Source organism: Cyrtonyx montezumae, unplaced genomic scaffold, assembly GCF_038088225.1.
Source record: "Cyrtonyx montezumae isolate F1298 unplaced genomic scaffold, pur_monq_1.0 scaffold_8, whole genome shotgun sequence".
Lineage (NCBI taxonomy): Eukaryota > Metazoa > Chordata > Aves > Galliformes > Odontophoridae > Cyrtonyx > Cyrtonyx montezumae.
This window is the reverse complement of record NW_027072089.1, coordinates 3,690,008-3,716,331: the sequence shown is the minus strand read 5'-3', so window position 1 is coordinate 3,716,331 and position 26,324 is coordinate 3,690,008. Positions and strand designations below refer to the sequence as shown.

Below are 26,324 nucleotides of genomic sequence, written 5' to 3'. Positions count from 1 at the left end.
GCACATTCAGTTTTCATATTTACTACCACTTGAGCAGTGATACTGAAAAGACATACACCCTACATTATCTTCAGCAAAATCCTAAGCAAAATATCTAATGGAAAAAAAATCTTAGCAAATTCTCCTGTAGCAGATTATAAGCGAATGAAAATATTACCATTCTCCTGTTGCCAGAAATTACAAACCAGTGCGTCCTCGGAAGAAATAATCAGCAGATTTTGATATTACTCACCCCACTGGAGAGGAGCCAACTGTAGATGCTCCAGGACCAGTTGATTAAGAACGCCTTCCACACTTGCTTCCCCTTCACGCTTCAAGGAAGGGTAAATTAGAATTAAGGAAAACTTGGATTCAGAAAGAAAAAGAGTATGCAATATGCACAGATTTTATGACTGCAAATTAAAACTGCATAGTTAAGATTCATTAGTGGTTACAGTTACATATTTGGTCTTATTAGCCAATGAATTGCCTAACAATAACAATTAGAACTGTTTGTATCTTCAGAATATAAAAACTTCATTCCACTGAGGAGTGTTAAATACAAAGATGCAAAGGTAAAAAGTGTCTGAAACATATTAAACCACAAGGGAAAAAATACACGGCTTGGTGTGAGATCTGTGGATACACAAGGAGTGTTAGGCAAAACAGAGAGTGTCTGTGAAGGGCAAACATCACAGCAGAACAGGCATGCAACCTGCAAGCTTCCCTTCTGCACAACCCTGTATGAAATCAGCAATAAGCTCAGAATGAAGTAAGAAAAAATTTGGAAACCTATGGACAGTGAAGCACTGACATCAACTGTGGAGAGTAACAGAATCTCTATTTTATAGGTCATCAAAATAAGTTACACAAGTTCTGATATAAAAGGTTAGGTGATAGCCAATGGTATGCAAAGATTACATTTTTCAATTAAACAAATTAAGAAAGTCATTAAAATAATACATAAAAATTCTAATAGTAACATAAAGATAAATAATAATAATGTGCCATGCATCAGTCAACTTTTATTTGTAACAGGAAGAGGACTGGATTTTTTTTCTCAAATTCCCTGACTTCAGAAGGACATGGAATACAAAGGGCATTGAAACACTTACAGAAATTAGCATGACTTTATCTTCAGCTTTAGAAAGTTTGGCACTCACTGACTTTGGCATGGTTTCATACCACAAAGGTAGGTTGTCTCAGGTAGGTTGAGAGTAATCAGAGCATAGTCGGGGTTGGAAAGGCCCTTTAGGTCCATCTGGTCCAATCTCTGCTCAAGCAGAAACACCCAGAGCAGGGTGCCCAGGACCATGACCAGACAACTTCTGAAGATCTCCAAGGAGGAGACTCCATAGCAACTGAGGGCAACCTGTGTCAGTGCTCTGTCTTGTGCACAGCACTGAAGTGTTTCCTGATGCTCAAAGAGAACATCCTGTGCTGCAGTTTGTGCCCATGACCTGTCACAAGGCACTAATGAGCCTGGCTTTGGCCAATTTCTGCCCTCCCTTCAGCTATTTCACGTCAGGACAAAATTAGTGGAATAATTACCACACATACAGCAGATGAGTTTTGTGAAAACACTCCTTTTCCAACTTGCTTGATTGCTTCTGTTGAAGCAGCAACAGGTGAAGAGATGTTCAAACATAGCTACAGGCTGAACTCCCAAGGAAGAAGCCTTAAGGCTTTGTTCTACTACTCTAAAAAACTGGAAACATCTTTCTCATAAATAAGCAACCAAGGATAGAGGAATCTATGAGCTCAGAACTCCACAAGGAGAGGCACATCATCTGACCAATGAAGTATGTTCTCATCTGTGTCACTGATAAGAAAATTAGCAAGCACTGAAGACAATTGATTTCTACCACAGGACATAATTTCACAGACTCTCTTGAAGGCTTAAGAAAAAATTCTGAAATCTCACATTAATATGAGATCTATCTGTTAGTGGTTGAGACTCAAGAGCTCAAGAAGATGGTAGAAAAAGGAAACCAATACAATTTATACCATTCTTGATACATTTTTTAATAGTATATTATAAAAAATTATATATTATGGCTGAGAAAAGTGTGTTAAATAGCTTTAATTTCCCTAAAAGGACTACAAATGAAGAATTGACCAAACACAAAAAAAGAGTCTGAAAGGCATAAACAACACTACACAAATCCACCTATTTGGAAAATACAAGGCAACTGGCTGCCATTTCAGAAAAACATTGCTGCTGAAAAATAAGACCCAGGACACCGGCACAGCAGAATCATTTCCATAAACCAAATGATAGGGTAGTGAATACACAATGGGAAGTACTTTACAGATAGAGCAGATAAATAATTCTGTTATCTTTACTCGAGGAATGTAATAAGAGAAAACACTAATAAAAAGGCAGTATTTGAAAGAAGTTTTAAAACAGAGCAGCTGCCATTAAAATAAACTTACTTAACTGTAATTTACTTAAACTGGCTCACAGAGGTACCTGGCATATTACAAATTTTTACTGCTGAAGCTTCCATGGAAAGCCTGATGTCTCAGACACCAACATAACATGACTATCAAATAGGTGACTCTCCAAAGTTTATTATTGGTAAATGCTATCAAACCATGGACCATAAGGAAAACACGTTTTTGCAATTTCAAATTCAACACATCTGCTGGTTATTTCTACAGCCAAATGCCCCTTAAACTTGATGCAAAATGTTTTGCTGTGCGTGTGACATTTCCTCAGCCGTAATAAAAGTATGAAATTTTCCTTCAGGTGAATGGAATAATTAGAAGAAAGTCTATTCTTTGTCTGTTATTCCCAGTGTATGGCAAGTGGTTTTAGAAGATAATACACAACTAATAAGAACAATGACTTGATGACACTTTTTAGTCTTGAGAAGAAAGGCTGGGAAGAAATTTCACTGCTATCATAGTGGGAGAGTATAGAGATGATAGGGCTAAACTATTCTTAGAGGAACACATTAAAACGAATAGGGGCAAAAGACAGAAGTTGCAGGGCAGAGTGTTACAGCTGACTTAGAAGGAAGAGGTTCCTTCCAAACTATAGTATACAATAATCAATGCAAATTCACTGTCTTCAGATTATTCCACAGATTGACCTGCCACTGCCAGTGGCATTCAGGCCAGTAAATCCTCAAAGTACTGTCTTTTTAACCAGTAGTACCTACAATTTCACCCACGAAGCGTCCCTTATCTTAAGTCCAGGTCAAGCTCTGCTGACAAGTAGGCTCAAAGACAAAAATCAGTGATGCTGAGAGAGAAACTGGGCTTGGTGAGATGGTCTGTGCACACGTAATGGTTACAAATAGCCCTGAATTTCAATAGCACTGAGATCTCTGTCTCCAGACTGTGCCAATACTGAGCAAACTGAACACTGTAGGAAACTCATCACCTTGTAGATGAAAATTAACCAAAACATTCAGAGATAAAACAACAGCAAGAAGAGAGGAAAAACTTAATTCAAGTTTGCCTATTTCTAAGCTAAGCCTTTCCATGTCAATTAGAGCAAAACAGCTGATATGTTACAGAAGACTAAGATCCAGAATTTAAAATTCATTGGAAGAAAACCTGCACAGATACCCTGAATTATAGGCTACATCTGACCTTGTAGACTCTATCTACTTATAAACCTGCACACGTTTTCCTGAATTGTCAGTGCCATCACAAAGCTGATATTCCACAGTAGTCCCATTTTTAAATGCCTCTCATCTCTTGTATCTCACTTCCAATAGCCGACTCTGTTATTAACAGCACATGCATCAGTCTGGAATGAAACAGATGACTTCCAGTTTCAAGTGCAACTCTTCACATTTGGAAATTCAATACAGTTTTATCTGAAATTAGTTTCAGCAAGGGCTTCAGAGCCGATGAACACTTAACTACCAGATACTATGAAAAAAAAAGTAATCTAATTATATCGTGCAGACACCTTTCAAGTTTTTTAGCAACAGATTGTATATGATGTAAACTGTCTCATACTGAAAACCTGAATGACAGTCAAATGAACTAGTTACTACCCCTACAGAAAATTTATCCTTTTATACCACCTTGGTTGTCTAATGTGTGGCTGGGTACCTACAATTGCAACATAGCACGTTACCCAAAAACTGCAGCCTAAAAAGACAAAGATTTTTTTCAAACTTTTCTATATTACAATTTTCTGGTTGCACATTAGGAAAAAAATCAGGATGAGTGGTGAGGGCATTGGCACAGGCTGCCCAGGGTAGAGTCACCATTCCTGGATGTGTTCAAGAAATCTTTAGATGCAGCACAGAGGGCCATGGTTTAGTGAACATGGTGGTAATGGGTTGATGGTTGGACTAGATGATTGCAGTGGTCTTCTCCAACCTTAATGGTCCTACTACTCTGTGATTACTGATTATTTTTTTCTCTCAGCTATGCAGAATTCCACATCTAGCATCCTTCATTTATTTTTGATAACATATTTCTGAGTCCTTTTGCAAATAAATACAGGTGGAAGCATGTACACAACCAGAAACAAATTAGAAAACATTCATAAATAAGATTACACTAATGAAAAACAAATCTAAATGATTAATGATTGGAGTTTACTTATAGCAGTAGTCTTAGTCATATTTTAAGCTTTCTACTTTATTATTACCGTGGTACTTCATTATTAAAACCAATTACATGCAGTTAATGAGTTTCCTAAATTTAATAGTTACTACTGCAAACAATTGCTGATGTTAAGATGATGTATAGGAATATAAAGCTTCATCTAATGAAAGTATTTCTTAGGAAACCTTTACGGATTTTCAAGAGTCAAAACACGTAATGTTTTCCTCATCAGAGATTCATAATTATGATCAATATGAAGTCATTAAAAGCGGAACAGACAGACAGATGAGCGTATTTCAGTAACAGTTACCAGTGGTTTGCTGTCAAACAGCATATCAAAGGAGATGATTCAAGGTTCTGTTCAGCACTTCATTCCAAAGTTCTGATTGGCTACTTAAGACGACGGAATACAAAAACACTCATAAAATTTATGTATTTGGAAAATATGACAGTGTTCAGAAACCTAATAAATGAGGGGAAGAGGTGAACATACAGAAATCAGATGAAATTACATGAAAACTTCCAGTCTAAGCCATGCTATGATTCTATGACTATACGCTCAAAATCTGTCAAACGCAGGACACTTGGAAAGAAGATACAGGCCTCAGAGCAAGCATCGTATCTGAAACACGGGAGATGCAGCTTTTTTGTAGCCTCATGTGAAGTGAGGTGAACCTGAGGTGAACTCTGGATGCCACATATAAGAAAAGAACAGCTTCACTGCAGAACAATACCAGCAACAAGACTGAATGAAAATATGATTTAAAAAAATAAATTAAATGATAGCAATTAAGTTTAAATACAGAAAAGAAAAAGACAGCGGAAGGAACACAGAACACAGTTTTTAAAACTGTAATAAAATATTTCAAATGGGACAGACTTCACAGAAACCACAGAAATTAATGCATAAGTTATTAAAAAAAAAAGAAGTCTATTAGGGAAGTTAAAAATAGATCATGATATTTAAGGTAGCATGGGAAGTCTTGTTTTTAAAGGCTCCTCTACAGCTAGATTCAGAATATCTTCATGAATATGATTCCAATAACTTCCAAAACTTATAATCTCGTTTACTGAAATTGAAGTTCTTTCACAAAATTTGGAAACTTCTCAGTCTGAAAAGCAAACTGAGGGAGAGCAGGAAGACAGGGAAAGGAAGAAGAATTTAGCTTTCAGCAGTCATTTTCTCACTAGGCTCACTGCAGGGCTGTACAGATAACAGGAAAACCTACATTGGAAGCCAGCTCCAAAGGTCACTGCCCAACCCTATGCCCAAAGCAGGGAAAACTTCAACAGTACATCATCAAGGCCTTGTTCAGATTTTTCAGTATCTTAAAAAACCACAGTATTATGGCACAACCTGCTCTACTACTGGATTGTCATTGTGAAAAAAGTTTTCCCTCAGTGCCTTACTGGAATTTGTCTGGCAGCAACTTGCTACACTCATCTCATCCTTTTACTGGGCATCTCTCAGAGTTCAGTCTTGAACACAACCATCCCTTAGGAACCCAAAGAAAATAACCTGATCCCCAAGGAAGAAGATCACAGAGGCCTCTCAGTCATGTTGGTAGCCTACTACATCCTGTTTTCAACATCTCTGTCACAGTGTGAGATTAAAGACACAGTATTCCACTTGCACACAGAAGTGTCAAGGGGAGGGTGGTGAGTCACTGCAACAGGTCACCCACAGAAGCTGTGGATGCTCCATCCTTGGAGGTGTTCAAGGCCAGGTTGGATGGGGCCCTTGGCTACCTGATCTAGTGCCTGACTTAGTGAGTAGCAACCTTGTCCATGGTGGGGTTTTGAACTAGATTATCTTTGTGGCCCCTTCCAACCAGAGCCATTCCATGATAACAGTCATTTCTATTGACTTGCTGGCTATGCCCTCATTTGGGCAGGGCAGGACATGGTGAGTCTCCATCCTTACAAGGATACATAACCAACTCACAGATGACAATACCCAACAGGACCCAATGTCCTTTTTTTCCTAGCTACCTAGTTCCTAGTCTTCATTGATGCACTGAATAGCTCCACTCTGGGTGCAAAAATCTCCTTTTTTGTTGTTGAAATCAATAAGGTGAATCCAGTTCTCCTCCTTGCTCTGAATGGCATTCATTCCCTCCATGTTTCCAAGTCTGCAATTCAGGCATCCATATTCTCCCACAATTTTATCTCTTCTCTGTTGTTCTCCCACTACTCTAGAGGCTTTGCTGTCCATCCCTTGAGGTATTCAGACCCACAAGATTCGCCAGTCTGCCAGCAAAGATGTTCTTATCACTCTTCACCACGAGGACTGAGAAGAGGCACTTAGAGCTAGAGGATGGGGACGGACTGGTCCCCCACAAGTTTGCCAAACAACAGTAGATATGAAACTACAGCATGAATAATTTTGTGATACTATCTCTAACAAAACCTTTCTGTGCTTCCTATAAAAAACCCTGTCAGCCAGCTGATAAATCCTGGCATATTTTGCATTTCTTTCTGGAAAAGTATGCAAGGATTTATCAGTGTTCAGCTGGGGATCACCTGTGTGTGACCAAATCCTCTGAAATGGGTGCAAATATATCCCAGTTTCTTCAGTTAAAATGCAAAACACCCAGACCAATGGAATATTCTGAAGAGTGAGAATCTACAGTGGGTCTAACAAAGAGCATAGTGTATAAAGAAAGGTACAACCTGCTCTTCAAATATCATATGGGGAATGCAATATTTTTAAACTCCAGATTTTGAAGAAACCAGGAACAAGAGGAAGCTCCTTGCAGAAAATCATAAATTTTGTTTAAAAATATTTGTAAAATAGGAAAAGAAGCATAAGCTGAAAATATTAGCCACCTTAATACTACATGTGCTCCATCTGTTCAAATCCTCTGTTAAAACAATAAACCTTGGTTGTTAAGCTGATACCAGATGCCATCTACCAGATGCTAAAAAACAAGACAGCATGTTCTTAATTTAAATTATCTCAATACACCTATAATCTCAATGACACTCTAAGTTAAATTACTTCAGAATTTTACTTAATTGAAACGGCATGGCAGTCAGCTTTCACTGACGGTCTGTTTTCCTACTAATTTTCATTCTATCAAAAACGTACAGAGGTTACAATGAATAATATGCTGTGTTGTCTTTACCTCCTGCCTTCAGCCATCCAAAAGTATATGAAAATAGATCAAGCGTTACATTACTTTCACAAATGAAGCACTTGAAAATCTCATCACTTTAAGCACTGAATATCTGAATGAATAAAGCAACTGAAATGTACTTTTCATACTAGAAGATATTTTTGATGCTCCTCCAGACATACGGACACAACTTGAAAATCTTCATTATTTGTAAACTATTTCTGGCCCTCACAGGGGTTCTAGATAAACTTTTTCACTGCAGACAATACTAGGAAGGATGTTAAGATACTTCAAAGTATCCAGAGATGGACAATGAAGATGGTAAAAGGACTGGGAAATATATCCTATGAGCAGAGGCTGAGAACACCTGGGTTGTCTAGTTTAGAGAAAAGGAGGCTGAGATGTAACCTCATGACTCTCTGCAACTTCTCAGAGAGGGGAAGAACAGAGGGAGGTGATGTCTATGCACCCTGGTAACGTGCAGGAACTGCATGAAGCTGTACCAGGGTAGGATCAGACTGGACATTAGGAAAAATTCACATACCAATTATGGTGATGAAACACTGGATCAGGGATCTAGCAAGGTAGTTGAGGCTGCATACCTGTTAATGTTCCAAAAGGCATGGGGGCAAGGTCCTCAATAATATGCTGTAACTTTTGGTTAGCCCTCAAGTATACAGCCAGTTGGACTAGATGATCTTTGCAGGCTCTGAAGTATTCTGTTCCATTCAGTGTCATCCACACACTTAAAATTTGAAGCATTTGTTCATGTGATGATTTCATATACTATCAAGTGAACACTGTAATGATATAAGGAATTGTAAGCTTCTTACAAAGACACAAGTTGATTTACTTAAAAAGTGTAAAACACTGAGCTGGTCTCCTTACTGTTTCTACCATATATCCACTTGTATTTCAAGTGTAAAAACAACTGGTGAAGGAGATACTCATCAGCTTTTCTTGACTTACTTAAGAACACTGAAGCTCTCAAATTCTAATCTCCTGGCTTCTGAAGGGAAACAAGGCTTATACAGGTCAGCTATCTATCTCTATGGCTAAAATAAGAATTGCTGGCCAGTATCAAATTATTCTGGTGGAAGAACAGCTTCCTCAGAAATTAATTTTCTCAGACTTAGCAGAAGTGAGACAAGAATTGTGTTGGTTTGATTTTTTTCCACATTTCCACAGGATCACTAATTGCTGTTGGGTGGACCATTCAGTGGCTGCAGGATTGAGTTCAGAGAGTGGTGGATCCATATCTGGATGGAGATCAGTGACAAGTGGTGCCCCAGAAGGGTGAGTGCTGAGGCCAAAACTCTTTAATATCTTCACCAATGACACTGACATTGAGGTTGAATGCACCCTCAGCAAGTTTGCTAATGAAAATAAGCTGTGGGGCACAGTCAGCACACCAGAAGGATGGGATGCCATTCAGAAGGACCTAGATGGGCTTGAGCAGTGGGCCCAGGAGAACACCATGAGATTCAACACATCCATAATGCAAGATCTTGTACCCAGGTCAAGACAACACCCACTACCAACACAAACTAGGGGATGAAAGAATTGAGTGTAGCCCAGCCTATTTGGGAATTACCTGGGGGTACTGGTGAATGGAAAGCTTCAAGCTTAAAGAGAGTAGATTTAGGTTAGATATAAGGAAAAAGTCTTTTACACTGAAAGTGGTGAAGCACTGGCACAGGCTGCCCAGAGACGTGGTGGATGCCCTGTACCTGGAGATTTTCAAGGCGAGGCTGGATCAGGCCGTGAGAAACCTGATGTAGCTGTGCATGTCCCTGTTCACTGCAGGGGAGTTGAACTAGATGGCCTTTAAAGATACTTCCCGACTCAAAGGATTCTATGATTCTATGAAAGATTAACTCTAGTTGAAACATAAAACATACCAAACAACACACATTTCTTCAAGAATTTTTAAGCACACACATGTAATTCAGTACCTTAGGTTAGAATAGCTTTGACTCTAGGAACAAAGAAAATATTCACAACAAATCTTAAAAGCACTGAAACTAATTGTGGCACTTAATTTAAGAAACAGAATTCATGTATTATTTTCTTAATTTTCTAAGAGGTTTACTTATTTGCCATCCATGATAGCCTGAATATTAAAACTGGGTTTAAATACAGAACACAGAAGATATGTAAACAGTGTTGCTCAGCAACAGAAATGAATGAGGATGTAGTTTTACACCCTTACAAAATTATTACAACTACACATTCAATTCTGACATGAGAATTCAGCTATGCTATCAGAGAATATTTATATCACTCCATAACAGAAAAATTTTCTGAGTGAGTTCCAGTTAAATATTGACATTTTTGCATAAATTGAATTCTTTCTGAAATGTTGCTTAGGGAGTCTGGATGAAACTAGGTGCTAGGAATCTCATTTATATCATGTTTCCCTTTGACTAAACCCAGTACAGACTTGTGCAGCTTTAAAAATTAGGGATTAAACAAAAAAAATCATTTCAGATCACTAGATAGAAGTACAATTATAAGCATAAAAAGACATCTCTAAGGACAAACCATGATTTGATTGTCAGACTTCTTTTAATTTCTGGCATTATCCAGATGTGAGGATGAGCTGAGTGAAAAACATATATCTCCTGAGTGATGCTGAGTATCAACACATGGTTTGAGGGGCTATATGGGTTGCAGGGAATGTTTCTCTGATGACAGTTATGAAAAAGTGTATTTCTGAAAGCAAAGCATAATGGTTTTAACGGAAATCATGGAGTTTACAAAAACACCACTGGCTTACTCTAACTCTAAAAAAGCTGCTTAATGTAAACTCTTATTATTAATAACAGAATATATTACTGCATTTAGAATGATTATGAGGATTTTATGTTTAGGATGACTAAGTCATCACTCAAGTCCTTTCTAAGCCTTAAAACAGCTATCCAAAATAAGGTATATTATTACATCTTTTAAAAAGATGTAGAAATAAATTATTCTAACACGTTCTGATTTGCTCAAATTTAATTAAATATATGAAAACTTTCTAAATCCAGCTTCATTTATCTCTTTATGACTCACTCACACAGTGCTGGGAGAGAACTGAAAATTTTAGCCCTATAATACTACTCCTCATCAATTCTGTGCTTCCTCAGCTCCCTAAATGTTGGGTAAAGCACACAGGGTTTCAAACAGGCTCAATGATTCAGAAAAAAAGCCATTATAAGATCCAGGCACCATCTAAACAACATACAACACAATTAACCTCAAACAGTCTCTAATTATTATGAGGTTCATAGTTCTCATTACTTTTCCTCTCAGCAACACTGCTATAAAGTGAGTTCAATTATTAAATAAAATGTCATAGGGCACCTATTTATATATTTTTAAAGCAAGCACTTATGAAAGGATATAATTTTCCAGCAAATATCCAACTTGCTGTTAATTTCCAGTCCCTTTGCCTGTTGTCTTTCTTCCTCCAGCTGCTTTGCATTCGCGTACTGTGTCCCATCTGCAGGGGATTCTGGGAAGCTCTCAAAATTGAACTTGTCAACTTGGATAGCCATACTGTAGCAAAGGGAAAAGAAAAAGAAAGAAAGAAAAATATTTTCACTTTAACAGCTTCACAAAATATCACGTACAAAATGTGTCCTGACCCAAACATTAACACACTCTGAATGCCATGAGAACTTTCCTGCTTTTACAGGCCCAGTTCCTACCTTTCCCTTGCAATTTTTCCTTAGAAAACTCGGGAAAGAATGACAAAATGAGGTCATATTTGACACTTAGTACTGACATTTCTCTTCTACTCTGAGAATGTATTTGCTTCCTGCTTAATGTAATTTAATGAACTACAGACAATATTAATTTCAATACCATAGTATAATTCATCAGTAGCAAATGGTTAAATAATTGTTTTATTAAATGTATGGTGAGACATAAAAGCAAATTAAATTAAATATATTATGTTGTAATGCATACTAAATACTTATATGCTAAACTAGTATCACTAATCTAATTTAGAAGGCAATTTAGAGCAGCTCACATCACATGAAATGTGGTTATAGCAGATCTAATATACTGTGCTGCCAAAACAGCTTTAATTTCCTGAATTGTCTGAAATAGAAAAATAATTAGGGGAAGAATGAAAATATATTGCTCTTGAGATGACTTTGCACTTAAGGAAAACACAAGACCAAGCTATAGCTTTTTAAAACCAATCACGACGAAATACACCTACAGTGGATTAGAGGCGTGAGAAGGGCATTTCACAAATTCACAGAATTACTATTACTCTTTATTTCTGCATCAGTGCTAGATACATACTCCAAATGTTGCCAAAAGAAAAACATCAGTAACAGATCAACAAGGAAGGGCTTTGAAATCCCACCAGACCAGAAGATATCTTCTATAATTAGCATTAATTATAGAAAATGTAGACCTCTAAAGAAAGTGAGAAAATATACATAAAAACAAGGAATCGTATGAAGCTTATCAAGTTTACTGTGGAGAGATGAATTTACACAGGCCCATCACGCATCACCCTCAGAAAAATCTGACATTTCAAGAGAAGTCGTTAATGTTCCAAGACTTCCTTCCTCACTAAAATACACAAATACAGCACTGAGACAAAGGGGGCACAATAACTGTTTCCAGAAGCCACCTCCTCTGCTGGTCACATGTTTGCTTATCTTCATATTAAGAATCAAAGAAGTCCAAGAAATCCATCTATTCCTCTCTAAGGGGTGCTTTTGTCTTGGCTATTCTTTGTTCAACAAGAGATCATTACGATCTCTTAATCTGCATGCAAAGACCATCAAGTGCTGGGCATATAAAAAAGCTAAAACGAGCTGCCGAAAGTATAGCACAGAAACTGCAGGAATGAAGTCAGAAACAAAGAATGTAATGGACAACACCTAGACACAATTTGTAGAGTGGGTTTAAAACAAAAAACACAAAACAAAACAAAAATCAGGTCTGAAAACAACAACTTGGATTTTTACTGGGTTTTAACCACTGATCTTCAAATGCCAGTGCAGTTTTCCTGGGTTTTTGCACACACGGAAGATGAGGTGCAACTGGAGCTTTGTTCTCAACACTGCTTTGTGCCCAGTACTTAATTTCCATTGCATATACAGTATTGCTTAAATTATTATATAAAAATTAATACATAGTTACCTATATTCATATTTCAACAACAAATTATCTTTGTTTCTGAACAGTGAACCATATTTAGTATCCATCTCCCATTGGATCTGGAGAACAGCTCATTATTTACCATGCCACACTTTTCTAAGTGAATGATATATTAGAAAAACATTCCTGCCCAACAATATTTAATATTTAATTGAAGGCATTTAGATTGCATTCTTCTGTTAATGGATCATTACTGGCAATATGGTAATTTTTTTTCTGTGGAAATTAAATATGCATGTATGCATTTTTTCCCCAGATGCTCCACAACAAATCCACATCAGCTTCAGGAATACAGGAGAGATTTTTCTGAACAACACATAATTGTGCAGCCCAGAAATAACTTGTATTAAACTGAAAGGTATGGTAAAATAAGCAAACAGGGATCCTGGTACTCAGACCACTACTAATTTTTCTATTTTTAATTATGTTTTCATTTATGCTGTGCATAGTGTATTTAGCACAGTGACACCTCAAGTCACTTGAAAAGATATGAAAACACCCCCAGCATATTCACTTTCTAGAAAGTGAGAGGTCTGAGAAAAAGAGAGAGAACTACAGAGAAAATATCAGAGGAAGCAATATTATGAATACAGCTGTAGGCAGAATATATGAAAACAATAAACAGAAAAAAATAACATTTTTCAAGACATTAGTTGCACTCAAGGTGTAGCACGACAAAAATAATCCTAACTCCTACTTAAACTTTTTTCATCATCAGTATTCTGCTGCCTTTTGTGCTAAAAATATTGATACAGTTTTTTCTCTACATTTTGTCAATGACATTTCTTCTGTATTTATTCCCAGCCTATGGAATGTGGAGTAAATTGGAATGCTTTTCCTAAAAATCAAATCAAAAAATAAATACCTTAACCTAAATCAGTCACTCATCCCTAAAAGTTTCCCCCTACACAAACACAGCTTCTTCACTTCACTTCTAACATGGTGACTGTTCCTACCTCAAACAGTGCCTTTCACCAGTGAGGTATGAATGACAGATGGGCAACTGCTGAAAACAGTTAACTGAAGGAGCAAGTAGATAAGCTGGACATTGGGTTGCAATAACCAAGTAAAAAAGGACTTTTTCCATTTTTCAATGATCTGCACAGATCACATGGTTTTGGTTGTATCCCAAAAGCAGCAGAAAGCAGAAGGCAGTGAACGACAACGTCTTGAACATTGCCCAACCTTGTCGCTGTGCTCTGCATCAAAATCATGAAAATGAAACACAACCATTGAAGTCTTTCTCCACTTCTATCTGCAGTTACTCAACAACATGTGATTCTTGTGAAGAGTTCTCTGCACCTTTTTTCTCCCTGTATTTGTCCTTGCTTGTTGCAAGTGGAATCTAGAAATGCTATAGAGAGAGAAGTAGAATGAAAGGCAACTGAGATTGAAACAGGCATTTGATTTACTGTGAACAGGTCTGACGACGATGGCTCACACTGTGCAAGGGTAATTGCATACCCAGTTCCCTGCCCTTCACAGTAATTAGGTATGAGGAAAAACTTACAAGATCTTAAAACCCCAAAGCTTAAACACATAGTGGCTTCAGGAAAAGGGGCCAGAGATCCATTTTAAACTGCTCTGCCTCATGGGGAGCTGTCCAAATCTTCAACAAGGAGTGTTTTAAATAAATCATGAGTTATTTGTATAAAAACACCGCATTATGTAAAAATATTTAATAGCCAATCCTGCAAATGCAAAACAGGTTTTGTTTCTCTCCGGCTAGCCTTGCTTGTGTGGGAGGAGGAATAAAGTAACACAAGTTTTCATGAATAATGAAACAGTCGTGGTTTGAAACTCCTGGGTTTTGTCATGAAACGAGCCCTAGTCGTTGTGACAGCTCCTCAGACAGGGAAGCATTGGAACAGGGATGCAAATTATTCAAATACAAATTAAGGGAATGAAGAGGAAAAGGTCAGCTTGTTGGCAATGCTGATATGTCTGCACGGCCTCATCCCACGTCACCTGTCAGGATGACTTACAGGGAAAAAAATGACAAACTTTCCACCGGTGCAGCAGCCATTTTAATGGCAGTTATCTCAAGTCTTGCTAAAGTAACAGCACAGAACTATTACAGACTTAATTTCATCACTTCTCATAATGTGAGTTACAGCTTTACTGGAACTATTACCCTGACCTGGTGACAAAACGCACAATAAAAATAACTTTTTGTACAGATGAAAATTTCCTGCAAACACCATCATGGCTAATTCAAGCCAGCACTGCGCACATTCCTCCTTACAGAACCAGGGCCGGTTAAAATTAAGCAATCCCAACAGTTTTGCAAAGTGACAAGCAACAGATCCAATTAATAGGTGGAGAAGTCACTAAGGGAGCAATGCCTGCAGTGCTCAGACTGCTGCTTCTGCCCTGGGCCCATGTTGCAGACAAGGAACAGCTCATAGGATCATTAAAGTTAGAAAAGACCACTAAGATCATCAAGCCCAACCACTGACCCTTCACCTCCGTCTCATGTCCACTAAACCACGTCCCTCGGTTCCACAACTACGCCTCCAAAGATGGTAGCTCCACCACCTCCCTGGGCAGCCTGTGTCAATGCCTCACCAGAACGAGCAGACTCTGCCCACCCCGTGCCCGACTGTGCTGCCTGCACCTCTGATGTCCTCAGCTCTTGTGAAAGGATGAATACATGTAATGAAATTACACATCGTGCTCACCAAATAAAACAGGGTTAAAAGCAGACACGGAATTAAAAGAAAAGCAGCAATCTGGTTAACGTAACTAGATTTCAGCTTTCATTAAGTATGTAAAATATTGGTACTTTGGTTGAAAGAATAAAAATCTAGAGGTAGCCCTTATTCAGTTATCTTCAGGAAGGAAGGATGTAACAAGAGCCCAAAAACACTTCCTCATGGCTAACTACCTATTTAAATACTATCAACCACAGATGAGTGTGCAAGCTGCTTCCATAATGAAGCTGGAATGAGGCAGTTGGAGACATTATTCAATATAATGCTTTATGCTTCTTGCTCATTCTCCAAACATATGGGCGCCAGTAGGGGCACAGGACACAGAGCCAGACTACACTAGTATTACTTCAGAAAAACACTTTTATATTTTTATATCTATATATACATTCATACATACATACATATATATATATATAAGGTCACTGGCAATTCAAGTCACTGACATAAACATGTATTTATATATATACACTCCAGTATATCTGTCAAACATGTCCTCGTATTGTCAGTGAGCTTAAATTTCAGTGTTACAAGAGATGATGATAGCACTGTTTCTCACTTTAAAGAGGAAATAATAATTACTATATATTTAACAAAAAACATAAATACAAGCCAAGAAAAACAAGAAAACCCTCACTTGATTCTTGCAGTATCATGTTTCAGGTATATATAGTTATATATTAATACAAATACTGCAGCTGTGATATAAAAAAAGGCAGATTGGTGACATGTCAGTATATAATTTAGGGACTAAGAAGGACTTCAATTATCAAAACCCTTGTGAGATTAATACATACGTATCAACAAGGCAAACACGATGAAGTAATCCAAATTAACATATATTTGTGCCTATTTCTAAATATTTCAGTACTTGAGAAATGCAATCTAGATTTTGTATGTTACAACAAAATACAACTATAGAAATAAATTGCTTAAGTGACCCCTAAGTAATGATATCTCCTCCTGGCCAAAAGCTGACTTCATAAAGAAAGAGGATTGCTTTAATATCTGAACTAAGCCAAGCAAAAGATAAATTTTTCCATTAATCTCTGAAAGGTCAATTAAATTAAAAAATTTGCATTTAGAACTTAATTATTTATTTAAAATAATCGAAGGGAAGATAAAAGCCGAAAGTATAGTGCTGAAGTCTGTAAAATTCAACAGCTTATACTTATCCATGCCACTTCAGATGATAAAAAGTTAAACGAGGAAAGCACAGTTCCTCCGTACACAGCGTAATATTTGAAAATGGATCTGTGTTAAGACAGAGTTAGCTACATAAGGCTCCTATTAAATGAGATTACACTGCGCATGCTGCAAATCTCGCTTTTTAATTCCCAACTCTGAGTTTGAAAAACATAACCTGGTAATGAAGAGGAATGATAATTAGTTTCGACTCGAACCTTTTGTTCGCTTTCCCATTCAAATGATTAGGACTCCTATGGCAGTCACCATGCAGTGAAACTGTTGGCTCCATCAGAAATACACATATCAGAAATATAGAATAACAGTGATGGCAACAGCATACTTCATAAATACATCTACAATGAAAGCTTGATAATCAATAGTCATTTAATCAGTTTGAAAATGTAGAAAAGTGTAACTAAGATAATACTTAAAGACTGAGTTTAATATTCTCCCTTTATTTATCAAATCTGAACTATGCATGAATTTGCATCCTATCATTATTCAAAGTAATTCCATACTGTACCTCCCGCCTCACAGTGAAATATTAACAACCATAGAATTGGAAAAATAAATTATTATTCAGTTACCCATTTGCATAATTCAGTATTGCAGTTATATGGCAGAAGGCTCAAAAGAAAACGCACATGAATTAAAAAAGATGGAGTTGTATGCAAGATATACAAAACAAAAAAAGTTATTCTAAGTCCTGTCAACTTCTCATTCCAGCTCTATCTCCCCAGAGGATCCATAATATTGGCCCCTGAGTTTAAAATACCTAGAATATCAACTCACTTTCTCATCAATGAAAGGCTTAAAAATTCCCCCAAAATCATGCTATGTATGGCACTGTCCTTCTCCTCTTCTATGGGAGCATGCCCATTTTGCATACACCTTAAAGGTCATCTTTGGGGAAAATACTGAAATCCCAAACAAATCAAACTCAGAGATAAACATCAAATCAGCCTACGCATTCAAGAAATAATAGAATCATAGAATATCCCAATTGGAAGAGAACCACGAGGATTACTGAGTCTAACTCCTGGCTCCATACAGGACTACTCCAAATCTGAGAGAGGTGTCCAAATGCTCCTTGAACTCCGACAAAACACGGCACCTCAGCTGCTCCTCATCCATCTTCACCTCCTTGGACGCTCTCTAATCACACATATGATGCAGTTCATGTTAGCGATGTACCAGAGAAAACAACATAATACATGGCTTTACAGTCAAGATTTTCATAAAGGAAGTAATTCAGACATTTGTGGAGCAAAACAATACAATGCATGAATGCTGAGTGTGCCAGAGTACACATTTCAACATGGACTATCGCTTCAAGACACGAGTAGACTTTACATATATAGTGAATTATTCATTAACTTTCTGCTTTCCTATTTTAACACACAAAGCTTTTCCCAAAGCAGTGCAGATCTTGAGATAACCAAATCCTTTTCCAAATCACTGCTTTCACAATCAGTTTTCCTTTCTAGATGTTGATCACAATTGTGACCTTCATATTTTCAGGATTTCCTAAAAAACCAACAATGATTGGAAAAAAAAAAAAAAAAAAAGAATGAAAAAAAATCAAAAGACTCCTCCATCAGTCTTTTGAAGGTTCCTGTATGGAAGTTAGCCCAGATGACAGATTTCAGAATCTTTATTTTGCCACAGTCTCAGTGATTTATTTGGTATATAAAGGAGTCGCACACACGTTATTAGAGATATTCAAGTTTCAAAACCAGGTTTTTATTGAGTCTCGCCATGCTTAACATTAGCCTGACAAAATATAAGTTTGGGGACAAATGAAGACATCACACTTCAGGGAAACGAAGCATCAGCACAGTAGCAAATGTCACATCACAGATCCCTGGTCTATGAATTTTGTCCCACAGAGCTTATTTTCTAACTGTGAGCAGGTAATAAATATGCTCATTAAATATCTAAATCCTACTTTTCCACAAGCATGTTTCAGTTGCGGAGGTCTACAGGCCACAGTAGCCAAGTGCTCAGCACCATTAATAACAATTAAGCACATCTTACAAACACACAAACTTATCACTTTAACAATATATCTTTCCCAGAAAAACCCAATGCATACATATATTTCCTCCACCAGTAACACCTAAGTGTTCACTCAGAAGCTAACTTAGAAAGAAAGCTATTTTTAGAAAACAAAATCAGCCTCTGAGCATTGCAGCAGCCTGCAAGACTACACTGCTCTTATCAATTCCCATCAACGGTTAGACCTTTAATGAATGTTTATGTCCTAGCCTCAAAGCATTTCCCCTCTGCCCAGGAGATAATGTTTTATAAACAAGGCATTGCTTCTATTGCTAATATAACTCAGCCTTAAGTAGCCCTGGATCCAGCTTCATCAACGGATGGAGTTGGTATTGACTTCGCTTGAATCTCACCCCATTTACATCTATTTACCTCTGCACATTTTGCCCTACACATGTTGTACAAGTTGTCTCATTTGCCTTACTTGTACATTAGAAAATGAGCACAACTCCAAAACACTCTCCTATTTTAGCCAGGACTATGAACTCACATTTGGCAATGGCAATATCTTACCAAACTTGTGAAGTGCAGCTCCAACTGGAAACCAATTTTTCAAACCAGTGTCTTTTTGTTCTCCATTTCAACTAAGAGTTCATCATTTTACGTATGTTATTAAGCTTTTTCAAAATTGTCACCATTTTTAAAATAAATTATTTTTCCTAAAATGAGGAATGCTATATGATAGTTAAGGAGTGGCATAATTTTTCATCTCCTTTGTTCATGCCTGCTTGAAATAGTTCTTCACAGAATCATAGAATGGTTTGGATTGGGTTCAAAAATGTCTATCTTGAAATATGTATTATTTTCATAAACTGAAAGCCAATTATTTCAAGCAAAATGATGTTGGTATTATTTAGATGTTTTGGTAACGTCTTGAGATATGTAAACATTGAAGGAAGGATTTTTTTTTAGCATTACTTTTTCACCTAGAAACTTACAAAGTCTTTTCGCTCCTGTAAATCAATATTTCATAAGCTAAAAGCACATTTAAATCTAAATTACATGAATCTCCATTTCTCTGCAGTATTCTTTCTCAGATAATTAAAGCAGATGTTATCTAAATTTCTGAAAGTGAATTTTTCTTTTGAAAAAAAAAAAAAAAAAAAAAGGCCAAGGTAAGATTCAAAGATTCTGAAACATAAAACTACTCAAGATCTCTTTTATGACAATTGCATATGCTTTCACCTAATTAATTAGATTTTGCTGCCTATAATGAAAACATATGCTGTCATATCCAGATTTAGACATCAATTTAAAACGTAAACCCAGTTTAGCGATCAGTGTCTTACATCGTGCGTTTAGGGATAAATAAGAATAATATTTTCATTTCTAACTTGATGAAAGGCTGAAATTTACTTGTACATATACAATCACTTTTAGTTTGTAATGGGTCATGTCCCACCTTGTTCCCACCTCCTGTAAAAAGGCCAAAAAAGAAGGGCACAGAAGGGCACATAAATGATGTTAGGCCAATCTGATAATTTGAAAGGAATAAATAAATTTTCCCCTCACAAACAAAAAACTGAACGCAGCAAATCAACTACCCCCAACGCACAGGCACTAGCAGATGAATTGCATCCCAGAATTCTGTAGCTGTTTTTCAAACCTCTTCATCCACAGCTAAGAATCTCCCATGTTCCTGGTGTACTAATTTACTCTGTTGTATAATCACACAATCTATATGTAATTAAAATTGGGTCTATAAATATATATTGCAGTAAGAATATAATGCAGCATGCAAGTACAGAACAATTTCAGCTGTAAAGGTAGCCAAAATAAGCAGCTTTTAGACTGGTTGACTACATGTGAGATGTGCCCCATTATAAGCAAACAAACTCCTGTCCAAGCCTGCCATTTTAGATGTATCATGTAAAAATTGCTTCATCCACGGTCTTGGAAAACAGTAAATAGAAATAATACCAAGAAATGAGAAGCATGCCAAATATTACACGATCTGCTTCGTTCTGAAAGCCAGCTTTTTACAGAAAGGATTTCCTTTTCTATTGCTTATTATTCATTTCACTTCTCCCATTCAACAAGAAAGGAGATGCCATCAAGCAGTAAATTGAGGGAGAAAGCCGCTGAGTTTTTTTTATTCCCATTGATTAACATTGAGCCTCCCTCAGGGATATACAAATTGGAAACTGCTAAATTATCTTCTAATAGGCAGAAACAACGTAGGCGAGACCAATTAAGTAAAAGGCAGAAAGTTGTATTACACATGTAATTAAATGAAATTCTTTGACTAGACTACATTAGAATAATTTCCCAAAAAGGACAGAATTTCACTTTAATCAGAACACGACACGTTGTATGACACGTCACTAAAACAGCACATTAAGAGTTTTGATATTTTAAAAAATTAAACAAGGAAGTTATTTCCAGACATTAAGAAATAGGCTAAATAGCAACCTTCATTGCTATACAGAGGGTTCTAATAATGCACAACTGAGTACAAAGTCATATAAGAGTGGATTGTTTTTGGTGGTGTGTGTGTATTTTTCTCTAGCTGTAATGTCCTTTAAATATGTATCCACACATTTTTTTTCCTACTGGAAGTTCCCACTTCAGCACAGAACACAGGAAATCACTAAATCAGGTCAGCACCTTAATTGCAGACTGCAGTATGACTGACAGTTAAGTAGGGATGATAGCTTTGGTTTGTAATCATGGACATCATCAAAAGAGTAACACAGCAGGGGAAAAAACAACAGTGCAATCAATGCTCCTCTACAGGGCTTTAGGTTCTTCCTCTCAAACCATTCTCAGCACTGAGCAAACTATTGCTCATCGAAGGCTCAGGCTCATCACTGCTCACTGTCCTGACCTTATGCTACTGCCACAGGTGCTTTGCCCCAGCCCTTGGCAGCTATTTCAAGAGCTGGAAGCCAAATTAGGGTCAAAATGTACTCCAGAAGGGACATAAAAGTGATGCTCCAGAAATACAGAAGCCAGAAAAGCAAAGCTCAGATCTCTCCGCAGTGCTTCCTCAAACTCTGAGAAGTGCCTACATCAGCCAAGAAACAAAGCATCATCACTCCATTTTGAGAACAATGCACTAGGACTTAGTTAATTTAAACCAATCACTGTTTATAAAACCAATAATCTGAATACCTATGGACTAACAGCTTTAAGCACAAATTGCTTTTTTGGAACTGAATTAATTCTGTAATCCTTCTGCAAATGAACGGGCAAATGCCTTCAGAAACTTGTGACAGCCTCTATAACCTATGCCAAACCAACATTTACCTTCAAGTAATCCCTAAACTTCGTATTTCTTTGTGTATTATGTATCTTTAGTCAATATCACTTCAATAGTACATCTCTGACCTTCTGTCTGAGAAAGTTCCTGTCCCATTGCAATTCATTTGCTAAGTAGGCTTAGAAACCCCGGTTAAATTATTATCACAATTTCATTATTGGAAATGTCACACTGTTTATTGTTTATTTATTAAATGCACACAACCTAAAATAAACATCTTTGAAAGGAAATTATGTGATTTGCTTTCTCAATTGAATTGTATGGAAGAGCAGAAAATTACAGAGGCACACGATTTAAACTGCCCTAGAAAAAGCAACCGCTTGGTAGCACAGGAAAAAAAACTTCTTAAAAATGATAATATTTTTTAAATGTTTACTGTTTGTATAAATTAGCTCTTATGTAAAAGGGATCAAAATAAAATGAATTTGTGTAGTTGATGGCAGCCCTGAGAACAGCTAAATGGAACACAAAAGACAAAAAACAGGGCTTGTTTTGGTGAGCCTGTGTTCATGTATTCAGGACAAGCAGTACAATCTAACAACTGCCTAATGTCACTGTGTACTTGAAAATATCATGGTACAGGAGTCCAGCCTGCACAGACTCTCAGATAACACTAGATAAAAGACAATAACCTCATCTTCAAAATTACAGATGACCAACTCTTTCTAGAAAAGACCTACCACAAAAACAAAGGAGAGAATACAAGAAAGAAGTTGACTTGAAAACATGTAGAATATCCTGGGAAACAGCAGTAAGAAGCACTGTCATAAGCATGCTCCTTGTCTAGATATAAATTCTATGATTAAGCCTATTAAACATCCATTTGCACTGATTTGATCAGGGCTTGCAAATCACTCAGTTAAGTTTCCTTCACGTAGTTTTTCGTTTCATATTAAAGTGTTCACAGCTGTATATTCTTTACTATGCTCAATCCTCCCATGCAAACAGAAGGAATATAGGCTACAGCTATTTCAAGCTTATTTCAAGCAGCTAGTGATGACCATCTTAAGATATGCTTTCCATCAATTGACTGAGGGGGAAAAAAGGAAACCCATACTGAATAAATGGCTTCCAAGTTAAAGAAGGGAGACTTAGGAAAAAGGAACCGTTTTTACAAGGGTAGTGCACTGGATCACGTTGCCCAGAAGAGCAGCAGATGCCCCTTGAAGATATTCAAGGTCAGGCTGGACCAAGCTCTAAGCAACCTGAATGCAGGAGTTCCTGTTCACTGCATGAGGGTTGGACTAGATGACTTTTAAAGGTCCCTTCCAACAAATACAATTCTACTATTCTATTTTAGAGTACTATGTGCAGAACTCAGGACAGCCCATTATTTATAGATATTCTAAAAAACATCTCAATGATTTCAGATTAATGTCTATCTCTTTTACTTCAGTACTTTGCAACTATAAAATAAAATGAAAAACAATAGGACTTCAGCTCCCAACTTCACAAATGCTCATATGGACACCTATCTTTAATGTTTCTGAAGTTCTTAACTTCCACCTTTAAAAGCTAAATAATTTTCATTTAAAATACTTTCTTTTTCCTTCCAATGAATAATGAGTAGCATACAATGGACTGTGTAATGCCTAGGAATAAAAGATAAGTGAATTCAGGAGGGAAAATGCAACTCAATTGTGATCTTCATGTCTGGGTCCAGAACAGCGGGATCTGACCAAGAAGCAAACAGGACAACAATAACTGTTACCAAATATACTAACAAAAAAAAACCCTACAGATCTGTATGTGCATGGAAGTTTTAATTCTATGTTCTTTGCTGGAGAAAGGAGTAATATTTATAAAATATTTACAAAACTTACATATGTTGCTGCATTCTTTTACTCCCACATCTTCCAAAGTTCAGTATATAGAGTAATGCAGTTTCTCTTCAATGGCTAAAACTTTTTATAGTTCTATTATTTCTTTCTATAAAAGGAAATTAATCTGTTGTGTTATAGCTTTCAGAGATATAGGCTTAGCAATTTCAAGATACAAAAACATTGTTTTAATCCTTTTCACTTCAGTGAAGAAACAATCTATTCTCCATCTTGCTTCTATTAATAACTGATTTTTTGTTACATATAAGATTTCTCAAAAATAGAGACAAATCTTCAGACAAAATTTTAGCCATGCCTATAAATCCTCATTACCTAAACCAGGTTGACCCAGGGGATAATGATCCTTCGTTTAATGTGCACTTATATTCCTTTTTTTGTGTCAGTAACTCCAAATCAAATTTCTTCACTTTATCATTTACTTTCTCCCTTTCAGTCTTCTAATCTCCAACACTGAGATTATTCATGTTTATAATCTTCATCCCATTCATCACTACCTACAATAAGCTTTTTCAAACTCTCTGCTATGCCCAAAAGAGAAAGAAGTGCAAAGGAAAGTCAGCAAGTAATTAGAATTCAGATAAAATTTCTGTGGATAATACATGGTCCAGATGATAATGAAATGTTTCATCATGCTCTTCCACTCCAGTAGCCAAATAGTATTAAATATTAATAGGTATGGAAAAAGATGGTTAACCACCAAAAATCCCAAGCTCTTTTAAGATGTCTTGGTCCACTCCAGTATTTATGTATCAGTTGTGCTCATGATGTAAGATAGTTTTTTAGCCTGAGAGTTACCACATTGCTTAACACCTCACCACTGCCCTGACCCACCCACCTACACACTGCTTGAGAACGGATTCCCAAAGGATGGCACACCTCCCTCACCTCCTTGAGCTTCTCTCAATGTCCAGACTAAATTCAACATCAAAAACGCAACTGATGAAAAGAAAACATCAGCAGACATTTTCACCTGCAGCTTCTGAAGAGTGTGCAGTCAACTCCACCAAGATCTGGCCTCTCCATCACCCTTGAGATTATACAGGATGTATCTTTTCTTGCTGTCAATGGAAAACACATCTAGCTGGGTTGTGCTGAGTTGACCATGTCTCTGTCAGCCTTTCTGTTAAGCACAGTGATGCTCTCCAGACCACAGACTTTTGATCTGAGCTTTGGGACAATTCATTAACAAAAAAAAAAAAAAAAAAAAAAAGCCAAGCAGCTCCTGGAAACATAGTTGTGATAATATGAATAAAATTATTACAGCAATTTCAATGCCTTCTTCCTGAGATATTTTTTTGGTAGTAGTTTGAACAGGGGAAAAGCATCCATTGTTCATTACAATCAGTGAAACAGGAACATACATTATCTGATCTGGGCTGTTGGAGCACCCTCAGCAGTCATATGTCTGGTTGATATTAAACACAAATGAAATTCTAGATACGTTCAGTTCTGGAAAGTAACAAGTTTATCTTGGGCATTACAGTTTACTCAGAAGCCAGAAAGAACAGAGGACTCAAAGCAAAATGCTTCGTGCCTCATTTTACACTGCCTTCCTGACTACATATCACACAATGCTATTAGCACCCCATCAGCAGCTCTAACACCTCCCAAAGCTTCAACACACTACAATGCATCAGAGACTTTGTGCCCCAGCCAGGACAAAACATAACAGCATAGGGGCTGAAGATGAAAAGCTCCCCTCTGTAGAGGCTGGCTGTGTCTCATCAAACAAAAAGCATGGCTCAAATTAACTCCAGTAAGTGAAATAGCAGCACAATCATTTCTAGGAATCTTTGTACTTGTTTTAGGTAATGATAAAAAATGACTCCACTTTACTCAGAGTGTATGTACCTAGGAGTACATCCCCATGAAAGGCCTTAAAGCTCCTGCAAGTCCAAACTGTACATCCTTTTAATGGCAGTGTTTTTGACCTAAACCAAACTGATTTACATAACAATACACTGAATACAAAAAGCTTACCACCGGAAGATGCATAGAAGCAAACCAGTTTTCTTCACAGAGTGGCAGAATTCTATTTCAGCTGTAGTTACCGCATTTAACTTGGATCTTAAAAGCCATTCTACGTTTTTCAAAATTAGAATACATTTATCTATTTCCATTTATTGTCAGAAAACAGCAGTAGTAAAACTCCACTCTTCTAAAATGAGAGGAAACCTATTTGAGAGCACATTTGGTAGGGTTCCTAAGCAGGTTTTCATGAGGAATAATCTCTGGAAAGTGTGGAGAAAAGCATGTGGGCAGAGCAGTCATTCTTACTGGCAAAAGAGCTAAGGGTGGGATGGTAATTATTGGTGCATAAGAACAACTGCAAGCAATAAAGTAAGGAATTTTAAGTCCCTACCTTGTTGTGACATCACAGTACTCGAGTACTGTGTTCAGTTTTGGGCACCTCAGT

The 26,324-nt window shown here is 37.0% G+C and overlaps 1 protein-coding gene across 1 annotated transcript in view; it reads right to left on the bottom strand.

Moving 5' to 3' along the window:
- The window catches only part of TRAPPC9 (trafficking protein particle complex subunit 9), a 453,429-nt gene that overhangs the window by 239,012 nt on the left and 188,093 nt on the right, over positions 1 to 26,324 (bottom strand). The window contains exons 20-21 of the mRNA XM_065753627.1: positions 11,066 to 11,219; positions 233 to 323 (exon numbers count right to left, since the gene is read on the bottom strand). Coding sequence (XP_065609699.1) covers positions 233 to 323; positions 11,066 to 11,219 — 245 coding nt within the window. The remainder of the gene's footprint in view (positions 1 to 232; positions 324 to 11,065; positions 11,220 to 26,324) is intronic.